At 42.5% G+C, this 21,719-nt stretch overlaps 2 protein-coding genes across 8 annotated transcripts in view; one reads left to right on the top strand and one right to left on the bottom strand.

Moving 5' to 3' along the window:
• The window catches only part of elp4 (elongator acetyltransferase complex subunit 4), a 58,161-nt gene extending 48,621 nt beyond the window's left edge, over positions 1 to 9,540 (top strand). Inside the window, exon 10 of the mRNA XM_019895850.1 lies at positions 9,180 to 9,540. Within this exon, the coding sequence (XP_019751409.1) occupies positions 9,180 to 9,299 (120 nt within the window). The 3' untranslated portion in view covers positions 9,300 to 9,540. The remainder of the gene's footprint in view (positions 1 to 9,179) is intronic.
• Positions 9,541 to 11,528: 1,988 nt separating this feature from the next.
• The window catches only part of pax6b (paired box 6b), a 28,519-nt gene continuing 18,328 nt past the window's right edge, over positions 11,529 to 21,719 (bottom strand). For all 7 annotated transcript variants that reach the window (XM_019895797.1, XM_019895798.1, XM_019895796.1 and 4 more), the window contains 6 exons: positions 18,785 to 18,943; positions 17,965 to 18,047; positions 17,734 to 17,884; positions 15,037 to 15,149; positions 14,778 to 14,919; positions 11,529 to 13,011 (listed from right to left, as the gene is read on the bottom strand). In XM_019895797.1, coding sequence (XP_019751356.1) covers positions 12,926 to 13,011; positions 14,778 to 14,919; positions 15,037 to 15,149; positions 17,734 to 17,884; positions 17,965 to 18,047; positions 18,785 to 18,943 — 734 coding nt within the window. In that variant the 3' untranslated portion in view covers positions 11,529 to 12,925. The remainder of the gene's footprint in view (positions 13,012 to 14,777; positions 14,920 to 15,036; positions 15,150 to 17,733; positions 17,885 to 17,964; positions 18,048 to 18,784; positions 18,944 to 21,719) is intronic.

Raw genomic sequence — 21,719 nt, 5'->3', positions numbered from 1 at the left:
TTTTTCTTCCCCGTTCTTTGTACTGTGATTTTCTGACATCAGAAATATTTAAAACGGGCGACTAGCAGGGTCTTATCTTTAAATTGCCACGCCACTGTCATTCTCAAAGCTGCTCAGTGCTGATTCTTTTTTTTTTTTTCTGACGCAATCCTTCCGCAGAAGTAATTACTTCCACACTTCCCAACGGTCTGTCACTTAAGCAGAGTGACGCAGTAACCGCTAGATGACCTTTAGCTTTGTCAAATGTTATCCTTTCAAAAACTAAATTGTGAACTCCATCACAGTGCAGATGAGAAGTGATAAATGTCGTTTTCCTTTCATAAGACAAAGTCAAGTAAAATTAGGCTCCGTTTGTGTGTATTGGTCACTTTTCAGATGTTTGCACTGCAGGTGGGGCGTCTGTTTGTGTACAATTGCTGCGTGTACTTGTTTCCTCAGAGCAACACAGAAGTAAGCATCAATATTGCATGACAAAAGGTCCAGAGTAATGCTCCGGACTTTTATTTTGGGGGGACTAATGGGAAGAGGCTATTTCTACAAAGATCTGCTGGTCTGGCATTCCATATCAAATGCATTCTTTTTTTAAATTTTTTTTTAGCTTGTTCAAGCAATCGATCTGGTATATTCTTATGATTAGGATTTGTCTTCATTTCTTTATTTTTCTGCCTTTTGGCCATTTGTTACATTGATGACCCTACGAATGTCATCATTTGAAAACAAATATCAAAATGGTAGTTTTTGAAAATGACAATGTTTTCTTGTGGTGTGTGAAAAGTTCTCATTATGATCAGTCTCGCCAAGTACATATGAAACAATGAAAGGTGGCCCACACCACTGTTGATAGCCGATTCGCCAACAAACTATACTTTTTTTTTTTTTTTTTTTTTATGTACCATGCTGCTACTCCACAGGTTTCTTCAAATATGATGTTGTGTTTTTTTTAAGTTTAATAACACAAGCTAAAATGCCCATTTGTCATCCTTGTGACACACTAATGTCACAATCCAGTAATGCACAGCTATTTGACAAGTAACTTGAAATGTGATTGCTGGTCTTGAAAATGCAACTCATTCGATTACTCAACACCAAAATCAACAGTCATACTTGAGTAATTTTGGTCACTGGTCAGTAATGTGTCACTGGCATCACTTGTCGTTCACTATTGCTGCTTCCACAGAGTCCGAGTCAGATTTTCAAGCAAAAGCATTTTATCCCACATTCCTTGCTCAATCAAACGTGTCTCTATGAAAGTGAGTGACTCACTACTACATTACTTCTGCGGTCCGAATGCCACTTGAAGCTTTGTGCAAAATAATGCAATCTCAAGATTGATTCTGCTAGCTTTTTCTCCGAGCGTGCTTATAAGAGCAGGACATCTGTATGGCACTCGAAAACCTGCTCCCACCACGTGTCAGTGATGCTCTAACCTGAGGACGTTCATCGTTTGAGGGGTGAAATGTGTGTTCGAGGGCGCAAGAGGTCCCCCAGATATCGCTGTCATAACCCATGCAGCCGCTCTCTTTGCTATGGGCCTATGTGTAGTGAAGGCAGCACTTAGACATGTTTGTACTCTTCGCCCTCTATCCCGCTCCCTTTCTCCCTGGGCGGCATGTCACCCCAGGGGTGGACCAGCACTCCCTGGCTGTGCCCAAGTCCATAACACCAACTAAACCCCCCTCTTGCAACCCATCACCGCTCGGGTCAATGTGCCCCCGTCACCCCCACCCCCTGCATCGCCATCAACCTACAACGCCCACAGTCCATACCGACACAGGCCTGCGAAGAGAAACAAAACAGATCTGAAAAGAGACCAAATGGCCCCACGCAGCGCTCCCTGTCAAAGGCCTTGACAGGCCCAAGGAGAGGCCCCCGGAGGACCTCAGTTGAAGATGATGACGACGGAGATAACAAGTCAAGTTGTTGCGTTACAGCACACTTACACTTTGGCCCCTTGTTTGTCCGTTTGCTCATTCAGAAGCGCTGCAGAGCTAACTGATTACCATGCATGTCATGTTTACTAACATGGCACATGCTATCAAATGCTGTTTTACATCAGTCTGCGGAAGCGTGAAGGGTAAACGGTGGGCCAGCCACATACCCAAAAGAACTGCAATAAACATTCCATTAAGGAAAAAAATAAACATGAAGTATTCTCAGCCAGTCAATTTCCTGTTTGGACACGTTGACTTGAAATGAAACGTTATTAGTCACTTCACATTCTTTCAGTGTTTGGCAATATAATTAATGTCCAAATGCTTTCTTATCCTCCTGTCAGATCAATTAACCACAAAGCAAAAGATTTTTCTTGCCCATGTGGCGTCACTCTTGACAGTTTTTTTATGAACGTCTCTTGGATTATCTTGGATCAGGCAAAAGGCGATAAGAGGAGCAGGTTTCGGTTATCCAAGAAGCCATCGCTTCATTCATTCCTGACGCCCCAAGTCGATGTGTGCGATTGGCAGGAACTGATTGAAAATCATCAGCTTTCCGGGCGAAGAAGCATCCTTTGTTAGGTAATCGGAGGGTATCGATATCAGATCCATATTAATAAGTGTGAGAATTAGGAGAATGAATTAGTTCTACAAGTTGATTGAACCATCGGGAAAAGACGAACACACTGGATCAACAGGTTATTCCTGATGCTAGGCCGGGGTTCATGTTGCACTCTTTGTTTTCGCAAAAGAAGAGGAAGTTCAGGCGCTTTGTTTGCTGCAGGTGGGCTTGAATTACCCAAGTGACAGGATTTAAACTGGGGCTCTTGCTGCATTTTTTTTTTTCTGTCAAGGGAGCGGAAGTCTTCCGTGGAACGGCCGGCGAAAATGGGATGATGCTGTGCTTGTCAAATTGAAAAGCACATCACCTCATTATGGAGGGTTTTGCTGGGTTAAAGTTAACGCTTGTTCCTATAGATCCAGCAAATGTTTTCCCACACAATAGGGTGTAATTTTATCGCTGTGAGGGATTATGGCACTGGGAGGTGATTTAGTCAGCAGATGGAACGGCAACTCTGGGAAAATTTCCCCAGTGTCAACTGTGAAATGTCCGACCACTATTTTCTACTTATGCGAACTCTATTTTACCGAAGTAGTTTGATGGTCAGCTGATTAACTGATTGATTAGTTGTCTATGCGTTTCAATTATTTTATTTTTTTTTACTTCATCTTCACAGGACACATTGTTGAATTTCAGTCGTTTGTCATTCTGGCTTACTGGCTTAATTATTCAAGCGCTTGTATACTGAGCAAATGGCGACGATAGTGGTCACACTAAGTAGGTGTTTATGGTAAATACCCTGTCACTTCCATGAGCATGATCCAGTAATCTGATTTCAACCGCCAGAGCGGTCGTCATGTGTTCCCTGCTAGGTGTTGGGTTTCCCATAGTTTTAAGTAGTACAGTGACATGGGCCATTTGAAAGTCTGGCTAAAACACTATGGAATAAATGACTCGTTAAAAATTAGCACCTAATGCTCGGGTCATTAGCAAGCTGTTACCACTGGTGGAATGCCTTTGATGCCGCTGTTTTGTGTGTCGTTGTTAAACTACTGCTGCTGCTGCTGCTGCTGCAAAAAAAAAAAGTCTCACAACATAATGCATGCACACTTGCATAGTAAAGTGATGATCATGATGGAAGCGAGGAAAAACCTCAACTGTGATTTTTATGCCTTTTCTGAACCATTCAACGGTGATTTAATCTCAGCTAACATTTGCCGCGATGGATGTCGGTGAGGAATGACAAGCAGCATGTAACGCCATATTCTTTTAAGAAGAGGGTCTTTGGGGTGATAGGTAAGCCGAATGGAATTGCCCATTGTGGGGTGATATTAGTAACCCTCTTAGGCAAAGCCAGTCTGTGGGCTGGCCCCGAGGGCTCATTTCAAGTGCTTAGTGCTCGTTTGGAGCTTTGTCACCTCTCCGCCTGTCGCCAACGCGCCCTCCCAGTCCCTCTGGCTGCGGAACGGTGCTGAGCCGCAAACCTTTACCGCCGCTCACCACCAGGGAGGACGCTCTGTCACACAAGACAAGTAGCCGCACTAACACGGTGGCTCTCGTGTTCATATCGGCACCCCCCCCCCCCTCCTCCTGTACCACAGCCAGTGGTGTAATTTCCCGCCATCCGCTCTCATCCAGCAACCCTCCCTGCCCTCTCACTTTCTTTCCCTCTTTCTACAACCTCATGAAGGTTGCCAGGCAGCCGGGAAAGACTTCGCTCATACATACACCCCACGGTGCCTATGGGAGTTTTCCGGATGTCCTTGTTTACACCATGGAGTGTGCAGGTCATTGGGAAGCAGTCTTTGAGCCTCCCATACTGTGTGTCTTAGGTCCTCCACTAGCCTCCGTTAATTTGGTGTCGGACAGAGACGCCCAGACTCGCTTTATCACTTGTCGAATTCAATTTCTTGCAACCTCTCTGAAGAGAGAGTATATTATTTCGGTATGAGCCTGAACGCGCTCTCCTTGTTGCATCGATGACAGACAACAACGAGCCTTACCAACAAGCTTTCCCCCCGAATGTGCGCAGCCGATTGATTGCTTTTGTCTGCTCTTCCCTCCAACTTTAGCGTTAGCATTGATTGTTCTCATGTGCCCCTGAACTCGGAGGTCAGAAGAGCTGATCTGAACTTCTGGATTGCTTTGACCTTCGCTCTGCACATGCTCAGTGTGCCCACACAGCCCTGAGCCAAACACACTCAGCCAAGCCAGGGCTGTGGGTGCGTGACAGCCAGACAACGGTGTGATCTTCCTCTTTTTTTTTTTTTTTAACTCGCCCTCTGAGGATGATGTATATGTGATTGATTTTCCTCCATCCCCTGCTCAGTAGCATGTTTCCGCTGCAGTGCACTAAGCAGGACTGAGTCCAGGCTTGATCAATGCATTGTTTTTCTTTTTCAATTACACTTGACTGAGCTAACGACACAAAAGGTTACGCAGGTGAAGTTTGGCAGGGATGGAAGCGGAACGTCTGGAGGCCCCCCTCAAGTCCGATATGCGAGTTTGCACGGGTGTCTGCAGAAAGAAGCTCTCAGTGTGAGTTGAACGATTCGACCCATTCGTCATCCTTTCAGCTTGCTAATTCTTCTCACCAAAGCTTTTCAGTGCTGAAAATATTTTCAGGGTATCCATTTTAAAATCCCTGTAAAGTAAAAATAAATGTCTTTCTACTTTCACACCACAAAGAAAAATGTTTGTCATAGCCCTGCCAAATTTGAATTCAGAAAAACCATCAACTCTATGAATTTTCAACAGGGCACTGTAAAGCGGACACATCAAGACGAAGCCCCTGTCCACACGCTGGCTATCTTCTCGGACTTTATCTTCCCCCCTCCTCACTCTTTTTTCTTTCTGTGCAGTCAAAGCTGACAACAAGGCACTCTAAAGCAACCACGCCAGCAACAACTATCTGAAATAAAGATGTAGTTTTGTGAGTGAAGGAATAGATCCCTGTGCCCTGCTTTCGCATTGGCACAGACAAAAATTAAGAAAACCAAAATGCTTGATGCTATGAGATCAGATATGACAGTATATCCGCAATTTCAATCAAGTATCCACCTAACCTAACCCAACCGACATTTTGACGTCGTAATGCAGCTATTGCTGTCCCGCCTGCACACCATTCGAAAGAAATCTCATCTGTCCACCCAGATGGAATCTACCATCCTTCCCATGGAACCTTACCTAACCATCCAACATAAAATTACAGGTCCTTCGCCGTGTCTCAGTATTCACCTGCCATGCAGCATTCAGACCAGTCCTCCTCCTGTTTCAGCTCACAAAAGATTTTGAGTTCACAGAAAGGAGACCTCTTGAGTTTGATGCCCCAATGATCTGTTGGCCACAGTAGCAGGAGGGAAACATCCACCACATCAGACCCCGAACATCACAGCAAACATTTTCTGCATTTTGGACTCTCCGGATTCCTGCAAAAACAACACATGGCAAAAGAAGGAAGCGGTCTACCCTCGGGTGATGACGAGTGTTGCGTCGCGCCGAATTATCTCTTAGTAATGACGCCGTTAAAGCCTGTACCAAAACACCTACTCATTAGGAAAGAGATAAGTATCTGTGGGAGTGGAAGGGCTCTCCTAAAGCTGCATGTCTGGAGGGGTTGAGCATACAGCGGGCAGGGAAGCCTTACAGGAGTGAGCTAGAGGGGGAGAATCAGGGGGGCAAGGCGCAGCCTTTGACCAGGAGGTTTCAAATGTCCTGGCAGATTCTTTCAGGGGCAAATTACAGGCTTTAGCTCCTCTTGTGCCCAAAATGCCTTCATTCTGATACCGTCAGAGGTGCTCAAGCAACACGCAGCCCGACATTGTCCTGCGCACACTCGACTCTGGAGACACTTCACCTCCTTCTCCCACTCTCAGAGCCTCTTCAAGACTTTGTTCTTTGGAGTGCCACGGGCGGCTTTTCTGGCGAAACCCTGAAGGGAGCGTAGCGAAGCCCCGCTTAAGTTTGATCGCAGTTAGCGTGTTGGTCTTAGGGAGCTTTGCACGAGCGGCCCTCATTAACCTCTTAGCGTCTTTGTGCTTTGAGTTGGCACAGGGCTGCTCCGCAGATAAGCTTTTCTGTGAAACCGGTAACTCAGCCGAAAGACTCGGGTGGTCATTTGTGTTACAGACACAATCAGCTCACATGCGCTACTTATGGACATGACTGCTGTTCTTTCAGGGTAAACGGTGAAAGCCTTTATTCTCAAGAAAAGTTCGGTCCACTTTCTCGCATACTTGCAAAATGACAGAAAACGCAGTTGCTAGTTGGCGATGTTGCTTTGTAAAAAATGGATGCGTGTGGTCTTTTACAAAATCATACATTTGAGCCGAAATAATCAGTGAATTGTTCATTAAGATTTGTGCCCATTGTGAGGAATCATTGGTTGTTAATTTATCATGTGTTGAAGCATTTAAGGGCAAGACTTTGATGGAATGGAAACACAGGAGTTATGAACGTTCAGTGACATTCTTTTTTTTTTTTTTGTCTCGACTATATGACGTTTTCAAACGTTTACATTTGCAACTTCCATTATGCAACAGTCCAATGTTTTCAATTAAAAATGGTCTAAAATGGGTTTGTAGAGTTTAAACTGTCCCTTAAATGTGACTTGGAGCATTTACAAGCTCTGATATAATTGTGACCTCTGATCACCTTTGACATCCCCAATACCTGCAGCATTTGTAGCTCGCAACATATAAATATGTTAAAGTTAAAACAACATGCCGGGAATGGCGGAGGTTTGCGAGGTGGAACACATCTTTCCTTGGGCAATTGAGCTCATCTCCATCCTGTGCTTGTTGAAAATACTCGGCACGGTGTTGGTTTTTAATGTCACCTACCTTGCGTGTCCCTTGTCTAATTGTAAATGACTCCACTTTGGCGAAATGTTAACTGCACATTAGGGTGGTCCACATTTTCATGGCAAAAAAAAAAGTTTGTCGGATTCGTCGGGCCGGGTCGGAATTCTTCTCGATACTATGGTACAAGGTTCTGTGCAAAATTTCATTCCGATCTGATGATATTTTCCCGTCCCGCAAAGCGGCCAAAGTTTCCACCATAACAACTGGTCTCAATAGGGTGAACATGTGTATTTTAACCGTGTATTTTGCCATGCGTGACACTGGCTGGGCTGAATGTTGCCCGAACGATCACCTCCTGACTAACTAACCATTCCATCGCTGCTCTCAGCAGCCGGAGACAAACTCAAACGCACGCCTAACACACAACGGTCACCTACTGGCGAGCTAATATCTTTCAATTGAAGTCGAGAATCGCCGGAATTCTTACTGGACGCTGAGCTGAGGACGCTTTTCGACATCGAACATCACCACGGCTCGTCGGCGCGCTCGTCACCTACGGGTGGTGAACGACTTTGCGGAGAGGGGCGTCGCCCTCATCAGCGCGTTTTGCGGCGCCATCACGCGCGACGAGGAACAGCGACAGCACCTTCTGCAGGTCGTGGAGCGACACCGGGCGTTGCACCCGTGCGCGAAGTAGGCATGGGATGGCACGCACGGCGGATTTCGTTTTTTTTGCGGTCTAACAGTGTCACTAGTGTTGATGGACATTATAGACAGATGGACAGATAGACAGATGGACCAGTTAACATGGACCAACAATCTCACCAGTGTTGAAGGATAACCACGGTTGCCTTTTTTGCAATACATGCGTTCCTGTCTTCCGTCTTTGAATTATTGCAAGTGCGAACTGAGCAAAACAAAATCCTTACTGTACGGGAGAAACCGTACTACCATTCAGCCCCGTAACATTCTTTCCATAGGGGAAACTTTGGTCGCTCTGCGGGACGGGATAAAATTATCCGATCGGAATAAAATTTTGCACACATCCTTGTGTCATAGTATCGACAAGATTTCCGACCCGGCCCGACGAATCCGACAAACTTTTCCAAAATGGACCACCCTACTGCACATGGGCGCATGCCTGTCTGTCCTTGTGCGCAACGTGGGCTTGACAAAACTTGCGGAAATACTCTTTGTGTAAAAATCGTTGCCATAACATGCCAGTGTGCTTATTTGCTGTTTCTGGTCAATTGGAAATGTTTGCAATGCATTAAGGCATCGTTTTTTCTTTGTGTCCTCCTGTTACTCCAAAGTATGTCTGTTGTCTAGCAGTGAGTTTGCATATATTACGTCTCCTTGGACCCAACATGGACATGCCTGTGTGGTGAAAATCTCATCATAAAAGTGAAATAAGATAATTAATTACTATCCAGTCAAGCCACACATGTAAACTTAATGAAGCCTTCCTTTGAGGTTGAAACATTCTCCTCAAAAGATGTCATTTACAGGTACATATGGTAGTTGATTGTCATTAGAATTATGAAGAGGTCCATAGAAAGACGCCACTCTCTCCCCACCCGTCTCTCACTCTATCACTCACTCTCTCTCTTTCGCACGCACATGTATTCCCTGAAACGTAACAGACTTGAATCTCTGTGAAGCATTTAGCAACACGCTAGCAGGTTTACTCCACGCTGGCAGCTCTGCGCAGAGTGCTGAAGCATTTAATGCAATTTCAACGCAACGCGGCTCTGTGTGAATAAACATCACTGAAGGTTACATCTACTGTATGATGATCCACTTTTTTTGCCAGCTGATCTAATAATCTGCCCTTACCCCTTCCACGTTTTTCTCCCCCCTCCCCTCCCACTCTCATTTTTCTAGCGACTACATTTGCCTCCAGACTTGTCTGAGACGGTGAGTCGTGTGAGCAGGGCGGATGCGGCAGGAGCAGCCGCGTTGGCTTCTGCCTGTGACTCTGGCAACAAGCACCTGGATTTCTAGAGCTGGAGTGGCTACTCGGCAAGCGACACCTGGAATGCCGCGGTGACCTGGCTCTTCTTCCGCCCACGTCATGCCATGCCGCGCCTGACGTCTGCTGCCAAGCTGTTCGGGATCTGCCAGTTGTCCCTGCAGTCAGCCAAGAACGCCACAATTACCTCCTTTCATTTGGACATGTTTCATTTCATTTCATATTTTCGTTTTGTGTGTGTATATTGACAATAAAAGCCAACATCAAATACGAGCCTGTTAATGGTAATCAGTCTCTCTCACTAAACTCTTAAAACTTGCTGGGTCAAAAGAAACCCAAATTGGTAACAAGGTTTGTGTAGTGCTGGGTCCAAAAGGGACTGAGCTAACGTTGGGTGATTAATTTGAACCACCACGTGGGGTCAACATTTTCATCCCAACAATTGTGAAAGCAATCCAGTTGAAGCTACCAAGAAATGGGTTCGCAGATTATCATGATATCAGTGGTTAAAAAATAGAAATTGCATTTTATAATTCGTCACTTTGAATTTTTTTCTGTCTCCATCAAATTCCAAATGTTTGTTCTGACTTTGTAAAAGTACACCTTTTTTTCCACATTTCATTTCAGCACAAAATTTCATAACCGAACCATTTAAAATACCCTTTTCCCCCGTAATTTGACTTTATTCTCATCAAATAATTGTTTTCCTATTTTCTAATGTTATGGCTTCCAGCTTGTGAAATTACAATTCAGTGTTTTACACCCTATGCTGAGAGAAGGTTACCTGAATTCCATCTTATCCTGGGCCTCCTGTTTTTGCCAAACATGCACCTCAAGTAAAGCAAACTAAGACACACGACCACATTCTTCTTTCCTGTCGGCATTGTACCACCGCAACATCGTACTCTGCCAGATGGCGAATCGCCTTGACCTTTTCCTCATTGTGTACTCAGATTGGATGCGCCTCACATCAAGTCCCGTTTGTTATTCACATTGGAAGTGTCGCTCTGACATTTGTCTTAATTTTTAAAGAAAGGAAGGTGGAATTGCGGGTTCGGTGATGGTGGCCTGTATACAGAAGGGCGAGGGTTTGATTGCTTTGTTTTGTTTTTACTCCATCCATCTTTCCTCACATTTTGCTCATTAGGGTCGCAGGTCTATCCCAGCTGACTTTGAGCAAGAGGCGTGGTACTCCCTAGTCTGCAGTGATGGGAAGTAACATACAAATAGTTTGTTAATGTGTTAGTATGGATAAATATTACCATGGATAACGTCAAGATATAGATATAACTCTGGTGAGTCCATCAGTAAGCTGCCGTCATTGTTTCAGGCCAGCCCAGTCCGAGTCGTTGATGACAGCCAAACAGTGTCGAGAATGGACTTACCGGTACAATTCTCCACGCAGGTGCTGCAAACCTGACACAGAGCCAAATACAGAAAAAATAAATAAATAAAACTAGGTTGTATACCTTTCAGTCCTACAGATCTCAATGACAGATTGTTTTTATTTTACCATTCACCAAGCTGTACATGTATGTGTTGTTGTTTTTTTTGTTTGTTTGTTTGTTGTGGGCTGCGTTTTGGCTTCTGCTGTGCCTATGTGCAACTTGAAAATCCTTGCTGCCGAATGGCTGTTGCTGACAAGTGACAGACTGGGCCCATGTGGGTCGACCTAAAACACTGACAGAAACGGTGACGGACTGACGGCCCTTCCGTCAGTGTGACAGAATGCTCTTTTCACATTGTCGAAAAAAAATGTAAATACATATTGTGGCAGTATCATGAGAACAAAAATGAAGAAAAGTCCAAATTTGAGATGCTAGGAAACACACACAATTTTACAAGTATAAAGTTGTAACATCCATCCCTCTAGTTTCTCTTGCCTTTGTCTTGATCGTGAGCTGGAGTCTATTCCCAGCTGATATTGCGCAAGAAGTGTGGTACACCCCGGACTGGTTGCCGGTCACTCGCAGGGCACATACAGACAAACAGTTCAGAGGACAATTTAGAGTCTTGAATGAACCAGACCTGGATCTGTTTTTAAAATGTGCAAGAAAGCTGGAGTACCAATCGGAGGGACAACATAACTCAAGATTCAAACCCCAAACCATAGAAGTTTAAAGGCGGGCATGTGAACCACTACCGCACTTTGCTTTTCCTGATTCAGTTTCTGTGTGTCAAAAATCCTATGAGGCATGCATCAGAAAAACTATAATAATTACCAAAAAAAAAAAACCATTAAAAAATGTTTTCAGACACAATTTTACTGTACAAAATGGTTTTTTTATAGTTTCACAAAATACATTTAGAAAGCTCCATTTTAAATAAAATTAAATTGAAATATTTAAAGAGACAGTGTGTCGACATTTTTATCTCCATTTGCCCAGACGTAAACCCCATATGTGTCCATGTTCTACATACACACCGACATAAAAATAAAATAGAACAAAAGTAAAAGAGCATGACAGATGATGCGAGAGAAAAAAAAAAAAAACTCCCATGGTCTTCAATTATAAATAAGGACCGCGGGGCTCCGCCGCAGTCGTACAAACTCGAAGCCGATGTCGTCGAACCCAAGACGTGTTTACAAAATGTTGCAACACAAGACTTAATATCTTGAAAAATAAAACATTGTGTACTAGATGAAATACAAAGGCTTTGGTCTGTTTTACAATCAACAATGATTACATCTGATATGTACTTGTAAACAACTGCCAAACACTGAAGTTTAAAACTCTGTCAAGCAATGTTTAATCATAATTATAGGAATTAAATATTTCTAGTTGCACACATTTTTTTTTTGACCATAGGACACTATATTACAACTATAGCTAAGAGACAAATTGTACCTGACCCTAAAGAAATGTACTTTATGATGCATGGAACATTGATAGAATATTCTTGGTAGGGGAAGAAGGAGGGGGTTATAAATGAAATCAACTTTTATTGGAGATTTTTTTTTCTTTCTCTCTCTTGAGGGAAGACAGGTACTTTACATTTGGACAAGAAACAAAAAAAATTAGAGCAAAGACGCAGTCTACCATTTACAGACTACAGGCTTCCACATTGGTCCTCGCGGGATGCGGCGGAGGTCCCAGTTGGATCGCTTGAGATAGCCATCTGTGTGTGTGAGTGTGTGTGTATGTGTGTGTGTGACTGCAGCCTCTTCCTCGTGGGGACAATAAATAGTTTTTCAGAGTCTTCCCTCCATTCATGATATGCAACAGTGTCCATGCACAGAGCATCTGGATATAAGCACATTAAAAGATAGTCATGGCAGAGTGTCGACAACATGGTTTCCTAGTAGTCCATCTATCAGCACTTGATCGTTCATATTCACATACAAAATGGCCATTTTCTAACACACCAGAAAGAAAAATAGGAAACAATGACTGGAAATAGTAAAAAAAAAAAAAAAAAACCTGCAAGGTTTTTTTTCGTTGCTGTTGTTCCGTAAAAATGTAACACCGGGCACTTTTGCGGAGGTCCATTTGTTTTTGTTTTTTTTTTTAATCCTAGTCCTCGTTTGAATGTGCCCGGCGCAACAACGCAAGTCCGCATCCTCCTCTTCTGTTGTGTATACTGAATGTGTGTGTGTGTGGAGTGTGGATATGAGGAGGTCCACGTTGGAGCTCACAAGGTGAAGTAGCTCTTCTCCCTACTGTAGTCTAGACCAGTACTGAGACATGTCAGGCTCGCTCCCTGGGACTTGCACTGGGACAGACACTCCAGGAGAGATGAGTCCTACACACAAAGACAGACGTGAGTCAGTTCAAAAAGGACACAAACTACATGCCAAGTGTTTTGTACGTATAAATGTGAATAAGTCAAGTCAAAAATGTTCTTTACAACATGTTCTATGCGCTCCCTCTATCCTAAATATGACACTCTGAGATTGTGGAATCTGAATTAAGCAGGAAAAAAAAAAAATTTTTTGGTTTTTATCCATCTCAGCGGGCAGCCATTTTGCCACTTGCTGTCGACTGCAAATAACATCACAGTGCCAAAGGGCTCAGCTTGAAAATGTCACATGACCAAACCCAGCAAACAGGTGAGCCGTGAAGGTCGTAACTTGAGCCCTTGGGCACTGTGATGTCATCTGCACTCGCCCCCTGAGATGGATTAAAAATGGGTGGATTTTTCTGCTAAATTTATATTCCACAAATGCACTATTAATCAGAATAACGTCTGCAGGCTAGCGGGGAACACCGAACATATTATTGTAATAAAGATTTTTGACTTGACATACCCTTTAATACTTGTAAAAGAGATTACAATACGCCAAAAAAGTGAAACTTGACTCATTTTGGACCCGATACTCAGGATGAGGTGAAATATTGTCCAAACTCGTACGCATTGGCGTAAATTGTGAATTAATAGTTATGTAGAGGAAAACCATTTGTGTTAGTTTCTCCATTCATTTCATTGGGGGGTATTGATTTGAAACTCCCCTGAATGATCTGAACATGTTGACATGGGAAGTTGCCGAGTGATAAAAGGTCAGGCAGAAAAATAACAAAAATTTTGGAATCGACAAGATAAAACTAAAATGAAAATAATCAAGCCAAATCTTTGATCACATCTTCTTTGATATTGACACTGCACACGGTACTGTATGTCCTCGTAGGCCACACCCCTTGCATGGATCGCATTCCTTCACCAGAATTTGTTGCCCAACGAATTAACGTACAATACCACCAAAGTGGCAAGTGTCCATTTTCAATTACTACTACACGTTTTGTCTTAAAAGAAAACCACTTGGACATACATGTGTTTAGTAGCTGGTGAGATCACAGTATTATGCATCTGCAAAATTCGCTGTGATTGACTGGTGACCAGTCCAGTGTGTAGCCCAGACTGGTCGCCAATGGAATCAGTTCCAGCACACATGCGACCCTAATGAGGATAAGCACTCCAGAAATTGATAGATGCATCTTCAAAATTCCCCCATCCTAACTTCCCCATGAAACGTTTGCATGTGTGGGTTTTCGTGCGTTTTATGGGTGGTTAAGATTCAAAATTGTCCGTAGGTGTCAATGTCTGTCTGGCAATTGCCCGGCGACCAGTCCAGGTTGTACCCTGCCTATTGTCCAAAGTCAACTGCCGTTAGCCTTGCGGCGCCTAGCAAACAGGTGAGCGAGCAGGCGCCGTAAAAGTGGAGGCCGCACACGCGCTGGCATTTAAACAGCGAGTACAAGCGCCAATGAATCACGTTAATTAGCAATTTAGCACAGAGGAAATGTGCTTCTGCGCCATTAAGTGCTCACGTCTATAAGTAGCATATATATGGCTGCGTGCGGCACACCGCCGTCAATCCCCCCCCCCCACCCCCACCATTAATGGACCGGAACTAAACTATGGGCTCAATCCAAAAGCAAATGAAATACACATGATGTAGTAGCGCCTAATTAGGGAGGGTGGCAGATGACTGGCGCGCCGCCACCACGGCTACTTCATTTTCCCTCACCCCGGGCCGGGCATGCTGGGTAAACAATGAACTGTCGGCCTACCTGTTGAGGTGGTACCAGAAGTGGTCATTGATTGGCTGTTCATATGTGCCTGCATATGCGGGGGCGTGTATGTTTCGTAGCTGCGCCCGTTCACAGGCGGACTGGTAGGCAGCATGCAGGAATAGGAGGAGGTCTGGCTGGGCTATAAGTGGACGGAAGGGGGAGAATGTGGACATTAGCTCAGTAGTCGGGTCCGTTTGCACTCGATTGTCGGGCCCGTGAGCACGCACTTGCGCCGGCGAGCTTTATTTCCACTTACTTGCATAGGTAGATTGTTGGCCATGGTGAAGCTGGGCATTGGAGGCAGTGCGCTGTAGGAGTTGGTGAGGGCTGAGTCGGCTCGGCCCAACATAGACCCCGATGTGAACGACACTAGAGGGACAGGAGACAATAAAAGCATTTTAGAACAGGGATGGGCAACTGGCGACCAGGCTAATTTATGAAAATCGAAATGTTTACTGTTTTTTTTTTTGTTTGTTTGTTTGTTTTTTTTGTCTGTGAAGATTCTCAGTCTTCCAGGTCATTCTCAAAGGATGAATCAAGGCAATTGGACTCTTCTTCTTTGTTGTGTTTGTTTTCCAAAATGTTTAAAAATTACTTCAGGCAAGTATGCTGTTAAACCAACAATTTAAATGTGGTTCATTACCGGATATTAAAGCAGTTTACTTTTCTTTTTTCTTTTTTTTTTTTGTAATGTATGCTCAAAATAACAAATTTGGAGTGCCCCTCTGAGTTTTTTTGAACAATAAAAAGAATCACTATACTAAACTTGATTGAATGATGCTGTGCAAATGGCAGTAAGGCAGAATGGAATAATTTTATATTTCCGGGTAGCAGCAAAGTCAAGAATATTTTAAATATTAAATATTGCTGCAGTCCAAGCCAAAATTGCAAATTGAGCATGTTTTTTTATACAGTGCCCTTTTTAAGATAAAATGTATGATCGTGGAAGTAGTTGACTTGACTTCTAATTCATAACTCGTTTTCCATCGATTTGTTGTGTATTTGTAACAATATGATGAGGTCTACATGGTCTGCGCTGAAAATTAGTGAAACAGCCCTGGAGCTTTATACGTTTATTTACAATTCTGGGGATTGCTTTTGTAATAAATATGTTCAAATGTAGGTTTTATATAGACACCCTGTATTTACAGTGGAATTTCTCAAATCATTAAAAAAATGTAAAACAAAATTTTTATTTTTAACTGCTGAGACCTCAGTTCAGCGAGCCTCATGTCCCCCCCCCCTTGTCTTTATTGCTACAATTTCTCCAAAAGCACAAGGAGTGTGAAGAAAACAAAAAGAAGTACTACAAATGAAGTAAGTGGTGTGTCAGCGCTGTCAAGTTTCAGCAAGAATTTCTTTTGTTTGCTATGTTAAACTTTTAAGCACTGGTTAACTTTGGAAACGTCGCACAATGGGAACACAACTCATTGCTACCTTGATGAGACGACATTGTTTATTGGTTTACATAGTGTCCAGTTTTCACTTTAGTTCAGAATGTTTTTAGAGAGGTGCAATGATTAATCGACAGCTAATCACTTATCAAATGAATTGAGAATTATTTTTGAGATTTAATGAATTGTTTAAAGGCCTCTTCAGCCTCCCAACAGTAAACAGTCTCCAAATTCTCCAGTCCTCCATGAAAACAGACTGGAAATTTTTGTGATGTTTCAAAACAAGACATTTGCAAGCATCTGCTTTTACCGTATTTTCCGTACTATAAGGCGCTTTGGAGTATTAGGTGCACCTTCAATGAATGGCCTATTTTGAAACTGTTTTTAAATATAGGGCGCACCGCATTATAAGACGCACAGAATAGAAGCTACAATAGAGGGTGCGGTTGCATTATGCATCCACTAGATGGCGCTACGCTAAAGGGAATACAATACAATGCCGCTTTATTTATATAGAGTTCTCACAACTCCTGCAACTGGAACAAAGCGCTTTACAGAACATTTAAAATACCACATGCAAGAAATCAGAATATTGATCCATATATAAGGCGCATCAGATGATAAAGTGCACTGTCGGCCTTTGAGAAAATATAATGCTTTTAGGTGCGCCTTATAGTGCGGAAAATACGGTACTTTGGAAATCAACGATTAGCATTTTTGCCGATTTTTTGACAGAATTGGAAAATATAATGTGCTTTTAAACCGATTAATCGACAAAATAATCAAGATTAGCCATCCATCCATTATGCGAGCCACTTATCCTCACGAAGGTCAAGGGCATGCTGGAACCTATGCCAGCTGTCTATGGGCAGTAGGCAGAGTACACCTTGAACTGGTATCGACAGATTCATCGATTATTAAAATAATCGTGAGTTGCGGCCCAAAATGTTGTAAAAGTCACGATTTTAAGATGCATTTGTGATTATTATTATAAATTCACCTTAAAGTTAAGACTTGATTGTTTTATTGCTTTTGCGTTGTCCATCCATTCATCCATTTTCCGATCCGCTGATCCTCACAAGGGTCGCGGGGGGTGCTGGAGCCTATCCCAGCCGTCTTCGGGCATTAGGCGGGAGACACCCTGAACTGGTTGCCACCCAATCGCAGGCTTTTACGTTGTGATATTAATTATTTTTACTCATGTATGACAATCTGAAAGAGACGTTAATGTTCAATTCAGGAGGCACATTTGGATGTAACTCCTGTAGGATGCAATTCATTAGGCGGACATTTTTAAAGTGAAGACTCGAGTGTTTTATTGCCTTTACGTTTGACTATTAATGGTGGCTTTTTATTTACACTTGAACGGCACTCAAGTATGTTAAAGTCAGACTTGTGTGAGGCGCATCTGCGACACAAGCCATTACTCCATCGTCGTTAAAGTTGAAAACTGAGTGTTTTATTGGCTTTCCACTGTCATATTATCAGCGGTTAACTATTTTTATTTTATTTTTTTTGAACACCTGTACTGAAAGCTAAGCGGGCGTTGGTGTACGTACCAGGTGTGGTGGGCTGCGGGATGGCCTGGTACACGCTGGTGCTGAAGCTGCTGCTGATGGGAATGTGACTGGAGGAGTTGCTGGCCTGTCGACGCTGGTTGCGAAGCTTCTCCTCCCGCCTCCACTTTGCTCTCCTGTTGGAGAACCACACCTGCGAGGGCAACCGGGGTATCTTAGTCAACGTGACTTGTTCAAGCGGCGAGGAAGAAATCAAGCTAAATGGATGCTCACTTGTATTCTCGCTTCCGGAAGATCAATTTTGGCTGCTAGTCTCTCTCGTGCAAACACGTCCGGATAATGAGTTCTTTCAAATTCTGCAATATAGACGTTGAGCGTGAGTACATACATGGTGAATAGAACATAAAATTACAGATACAGCTGAAAAGAGCACGACAAACTGATTCATTTCTTGGATGTTGCTTTTTTTTTGGGTACATATTTAGAAACATTTTGTTTTGTTTGTCAGTTGAACTATCGTGATTTAGACTGCAGTGTTTCTCAAATTGTAGTATAAGTACCCTTTGTGGTACACAAAAGAATCAGGACAGAAGTACAGAGTTCAGTTGTATTTCACTTTTAAGTACAATATATTTACATTTGATCATCAAATAATTATTTCTCAACTTACATTTTTGGTGCCTTTGTTCATTCAACTTTTATATGCAATACATTGAATTTGAAGTATTATTTTAGTACATTTTTTTTCTCCTGTGTAAGAACCCTTCCAAACTCTGCATAATGTAAAGCTTGCAATTATATGAAACACACTTTTTCGGAGCCTTATTTTGGTGAACACTTAAGCCTACTGCACTACTTTATTTTAAAGTTGGTCCTGATGGCTGTACTCGTATTTTTTAGGTGGTAGGTGTACAATGTTTGAGAATACCTGATTTAAAACAGCATTTATTTTCAGAAAATGAAAATGTTAAAACACCAAAAAGGTTATTTTTTTCTGTTTATCTTTCCCCAATGCTGTATATATAAAACATCCCTCTTACATATGTATTATATCTTATATGATTGCAGCCGGATGAGTGTGTGATGCTAGCACCTTTCTCCAGCGCCTCGATCTGCTCCTGTGTGAAGGAGGTGCGGTTTCTTTGCAGCTTCCTCTTGAGCTGAAGGCGCATCTGAGTTTCCTCCGAGTCCTCGCCGTTTGAGCTGATGGAGTTTGTGTTTTCTCCGACGCCGTCTTGCGGCTGGCAGCCGTCTGTGAAGAGGGCGGAAGGAAAGCACATCATCAGACTAATAGCATGATTTGTTTTCAAACATACTCACACAATATCAATCTTGAAAAAAAATAACAATGTGCTTGTTAAAAGTGTGTTTGTCGTTCTTTGGATCTATATGTAGAAATCATTCTCTGACTTTTATGTGTAGGAATTTTAGAGTGGGGAAAAAAAAGTGAACTCAAAATTTAAAGTCAGTTCAACAAGTTGGTCAAAAAAAAAAAAACAACTCAGCAAATTGTTTTGGAGCAAACAGCTTGCTTGCTTTGTTGTGCTAACAGTGTTGTCATGAATGTAAATACAGTAGTGTATGTTTTATAGTTGTTTCAACTTAAATTACCGTTTTAGCCCCCCGCCCCCCAAAAAACACAAGTTGTGTTTTTTACAGTGTAAGCTGGCAGCAGACTGCAGTTCAGCGAGCGTCAAAGAATTTATTGTGTCCATGTTTTTTTTCTTTGCCTTTTTGGGGGGAGGGGCGGGGGATTGGTAATATTTACGTGAACATAAGCACTGGCCACAAGTGTTGAGATAAGAATATATTGCAAGTTGCCATAATTTAAGGTACAGTTTGTTTTTTTAATGTATATATTTTACATTGGTTAACTTATTTTTACACTTGCAAAAAGCAACACTGTAAATAAAAGGAGATGAGCTCTTCCACGTGACTTGTGGCCTTTAAAATCAGTAGTAAACTTGTATGACAATTAATAATCTGAGCTAAACCACTTCAGCAGCACACCATCTTCATTCATCAGCCAAGTTAAAAGTGGGGCTATTTCTTTTTACAAACTAAATGTGAAGTGCGTCTTACAGTGGATCGTGTCAGATCTGTCACTGTATTGTTGATAAAATATTGTGGGAACAAGAACAGGCTTGGAATGTTCAATTTAATCTGCCACAATGCTGCATGTTGTCAAAAGTGTGAAGAGAAATGTGTCAAGACGTGACCGGCCTCTTTTCAGAGACATGTTTTTAAAAAACCCAACTCACTTACACACACACAAATACACACACACACACACACACACACACACACACACACACAAACGCACCCGCACCCACACGCTCAATGGTGGTTCCCATATGGGCGTCAGTGTATCCATTGAGGTGACCACCAACTTTATTTTGAATAGCGGAGGAGGCTTTTCAGGCCGATACAATGGCTTGAGGAGTAAAGGGAAACCATTAAACTGTGGACACAGGCAGGGACGAGCAGCCAGTCCGCGGTGGGTGTAATATATGTGCGCTTCGAGGGGGTGGATGACAAAGGGATCCTCTCCCACTGGAGCTGCGCAGGCCGCAGTCTTTTTGCCATTGTGTCCGAGGGGAGAGCTTTGAGTCCAGTGTGTTAACCCTTCGCCACTAGCATCATTAATCACGTCCACGCCACTCAGGATTTCTGTCCTCAATTGGAAACAAATGAGTGAGGCGAGAGCATGCAAGCCCTCCCTTGCAGTCACCCCTCCAAACAACCCCAAAATAAGGCCAATCTATTCACTACCACGAGGAGGGCAAGGCGGCACCCCAACCCAAAAAAAAAGGCTTATCGACTAATGTCTGCCCACTTGTTGGACATCATTATCACGTCGAGAAAGTGAGTGTGCAAAGGTTCCTGCACATCAAATCAAATAAGAGACACAAGTAGCCTATATTCGCCAACGCGCCATTACTGTGTATGAGGATAAAAGGGGGCAATGTGCAGCTATTATCCGTGGGCCAGACCCGGTGACGATACTAGATGGATTTTTTTTTCTTTGCTTAAAAAAAAAAAACGTCGGGAAATAAACGTATTCTTTAGTATCGCGGCGTCTCAGCCAGTGAGGCGGAAAAGTAGCAACACAAAAAGAAGGTGAAAAAAAACAGGGAATAAAGACATAGCGATGCAATTGCGGCACCTTTCAGCCGCTGGAGCCCGATCAAAACATTCTTGAGAAACCGCTTAAAAGTGAAACGGAAAGTGACAGCCTAAATCCTATAGACGGGATTTAAAGCTATGGAGAAAGCAACACAGGGCGATCGTCTTATGGGGTTTTATTATGAACACTTGTAGCCCATTTATGTTATTATTATTATTATTATTATTATTATTTTTATTATTATGTTTTGGTGATTTTGATTTGAATGTAATATGATTATCGTAGGCCTACGTAATACTAGCAGTGGGTTTTATAGATTTTTTTGGTTTGTTTTTAATTTTTTTAACAACAGCATTAGGACTTTTTTTATTGGTCGATTACAGGTATGCACAGTCTTAAAATTATAATGGTTCAAAAACAACCCAATTTGGGAAAAAAAATAAAATAAAATTAGAGCGACACACAAAGTTCAGTTTGACCCAGCTTTGTGTTGTTTTGTCCAAAATAACTTTAAGGGGGCATATCGTTTTATTTCATTATAATGACTATTTGCATTGCTGTTATTATTATTATTATGATTATTTTTATTATTATTTTTATTATTATTATTATTATTCGTAGGAGTGGTGTGTTTTATTATTGGTGCATTTTATAATTACATGACAAATTTTCCTCTGCATTAAACACTTTTCATTGATTCCAATTAAAGTGGGACCGCCGTGCTCGACCGCACCTTGGGGCGGAGAGGGGCTGCAACTCATTACGTCACCTTTTTTGTCGCGATGAGGAATCGAACAGCAGACCACTTGGTCACAGGCCGTATTCAAGTAGTAGTATTCTGTAGTAGAGCTGTTCAAAATATTATTATTATTATTATTATTATTATTATTATTATTATTAT

Source organism: Hippocampus comes, unplaced genomic scaffold, assembly GCF_001891065.2.
Source record: "Hippocampus comes isolate QL1 unplaced genomic scaffold, H_comes_QL1_v1.1 scaffold80, whole genome shotgun sequence".
Lineage (NCBI taxonomy): Eukaryota > Metazoa > Chordata > Actinopteri > Syngnathiformes > Syngnathidae > Hippocampus > Hippocampus comes.
The sequence above is the reverse complement of the archived record's forward strand: the minus strand, read 5'-3'. Positions and strand labels throughout refer to the sequence as shown.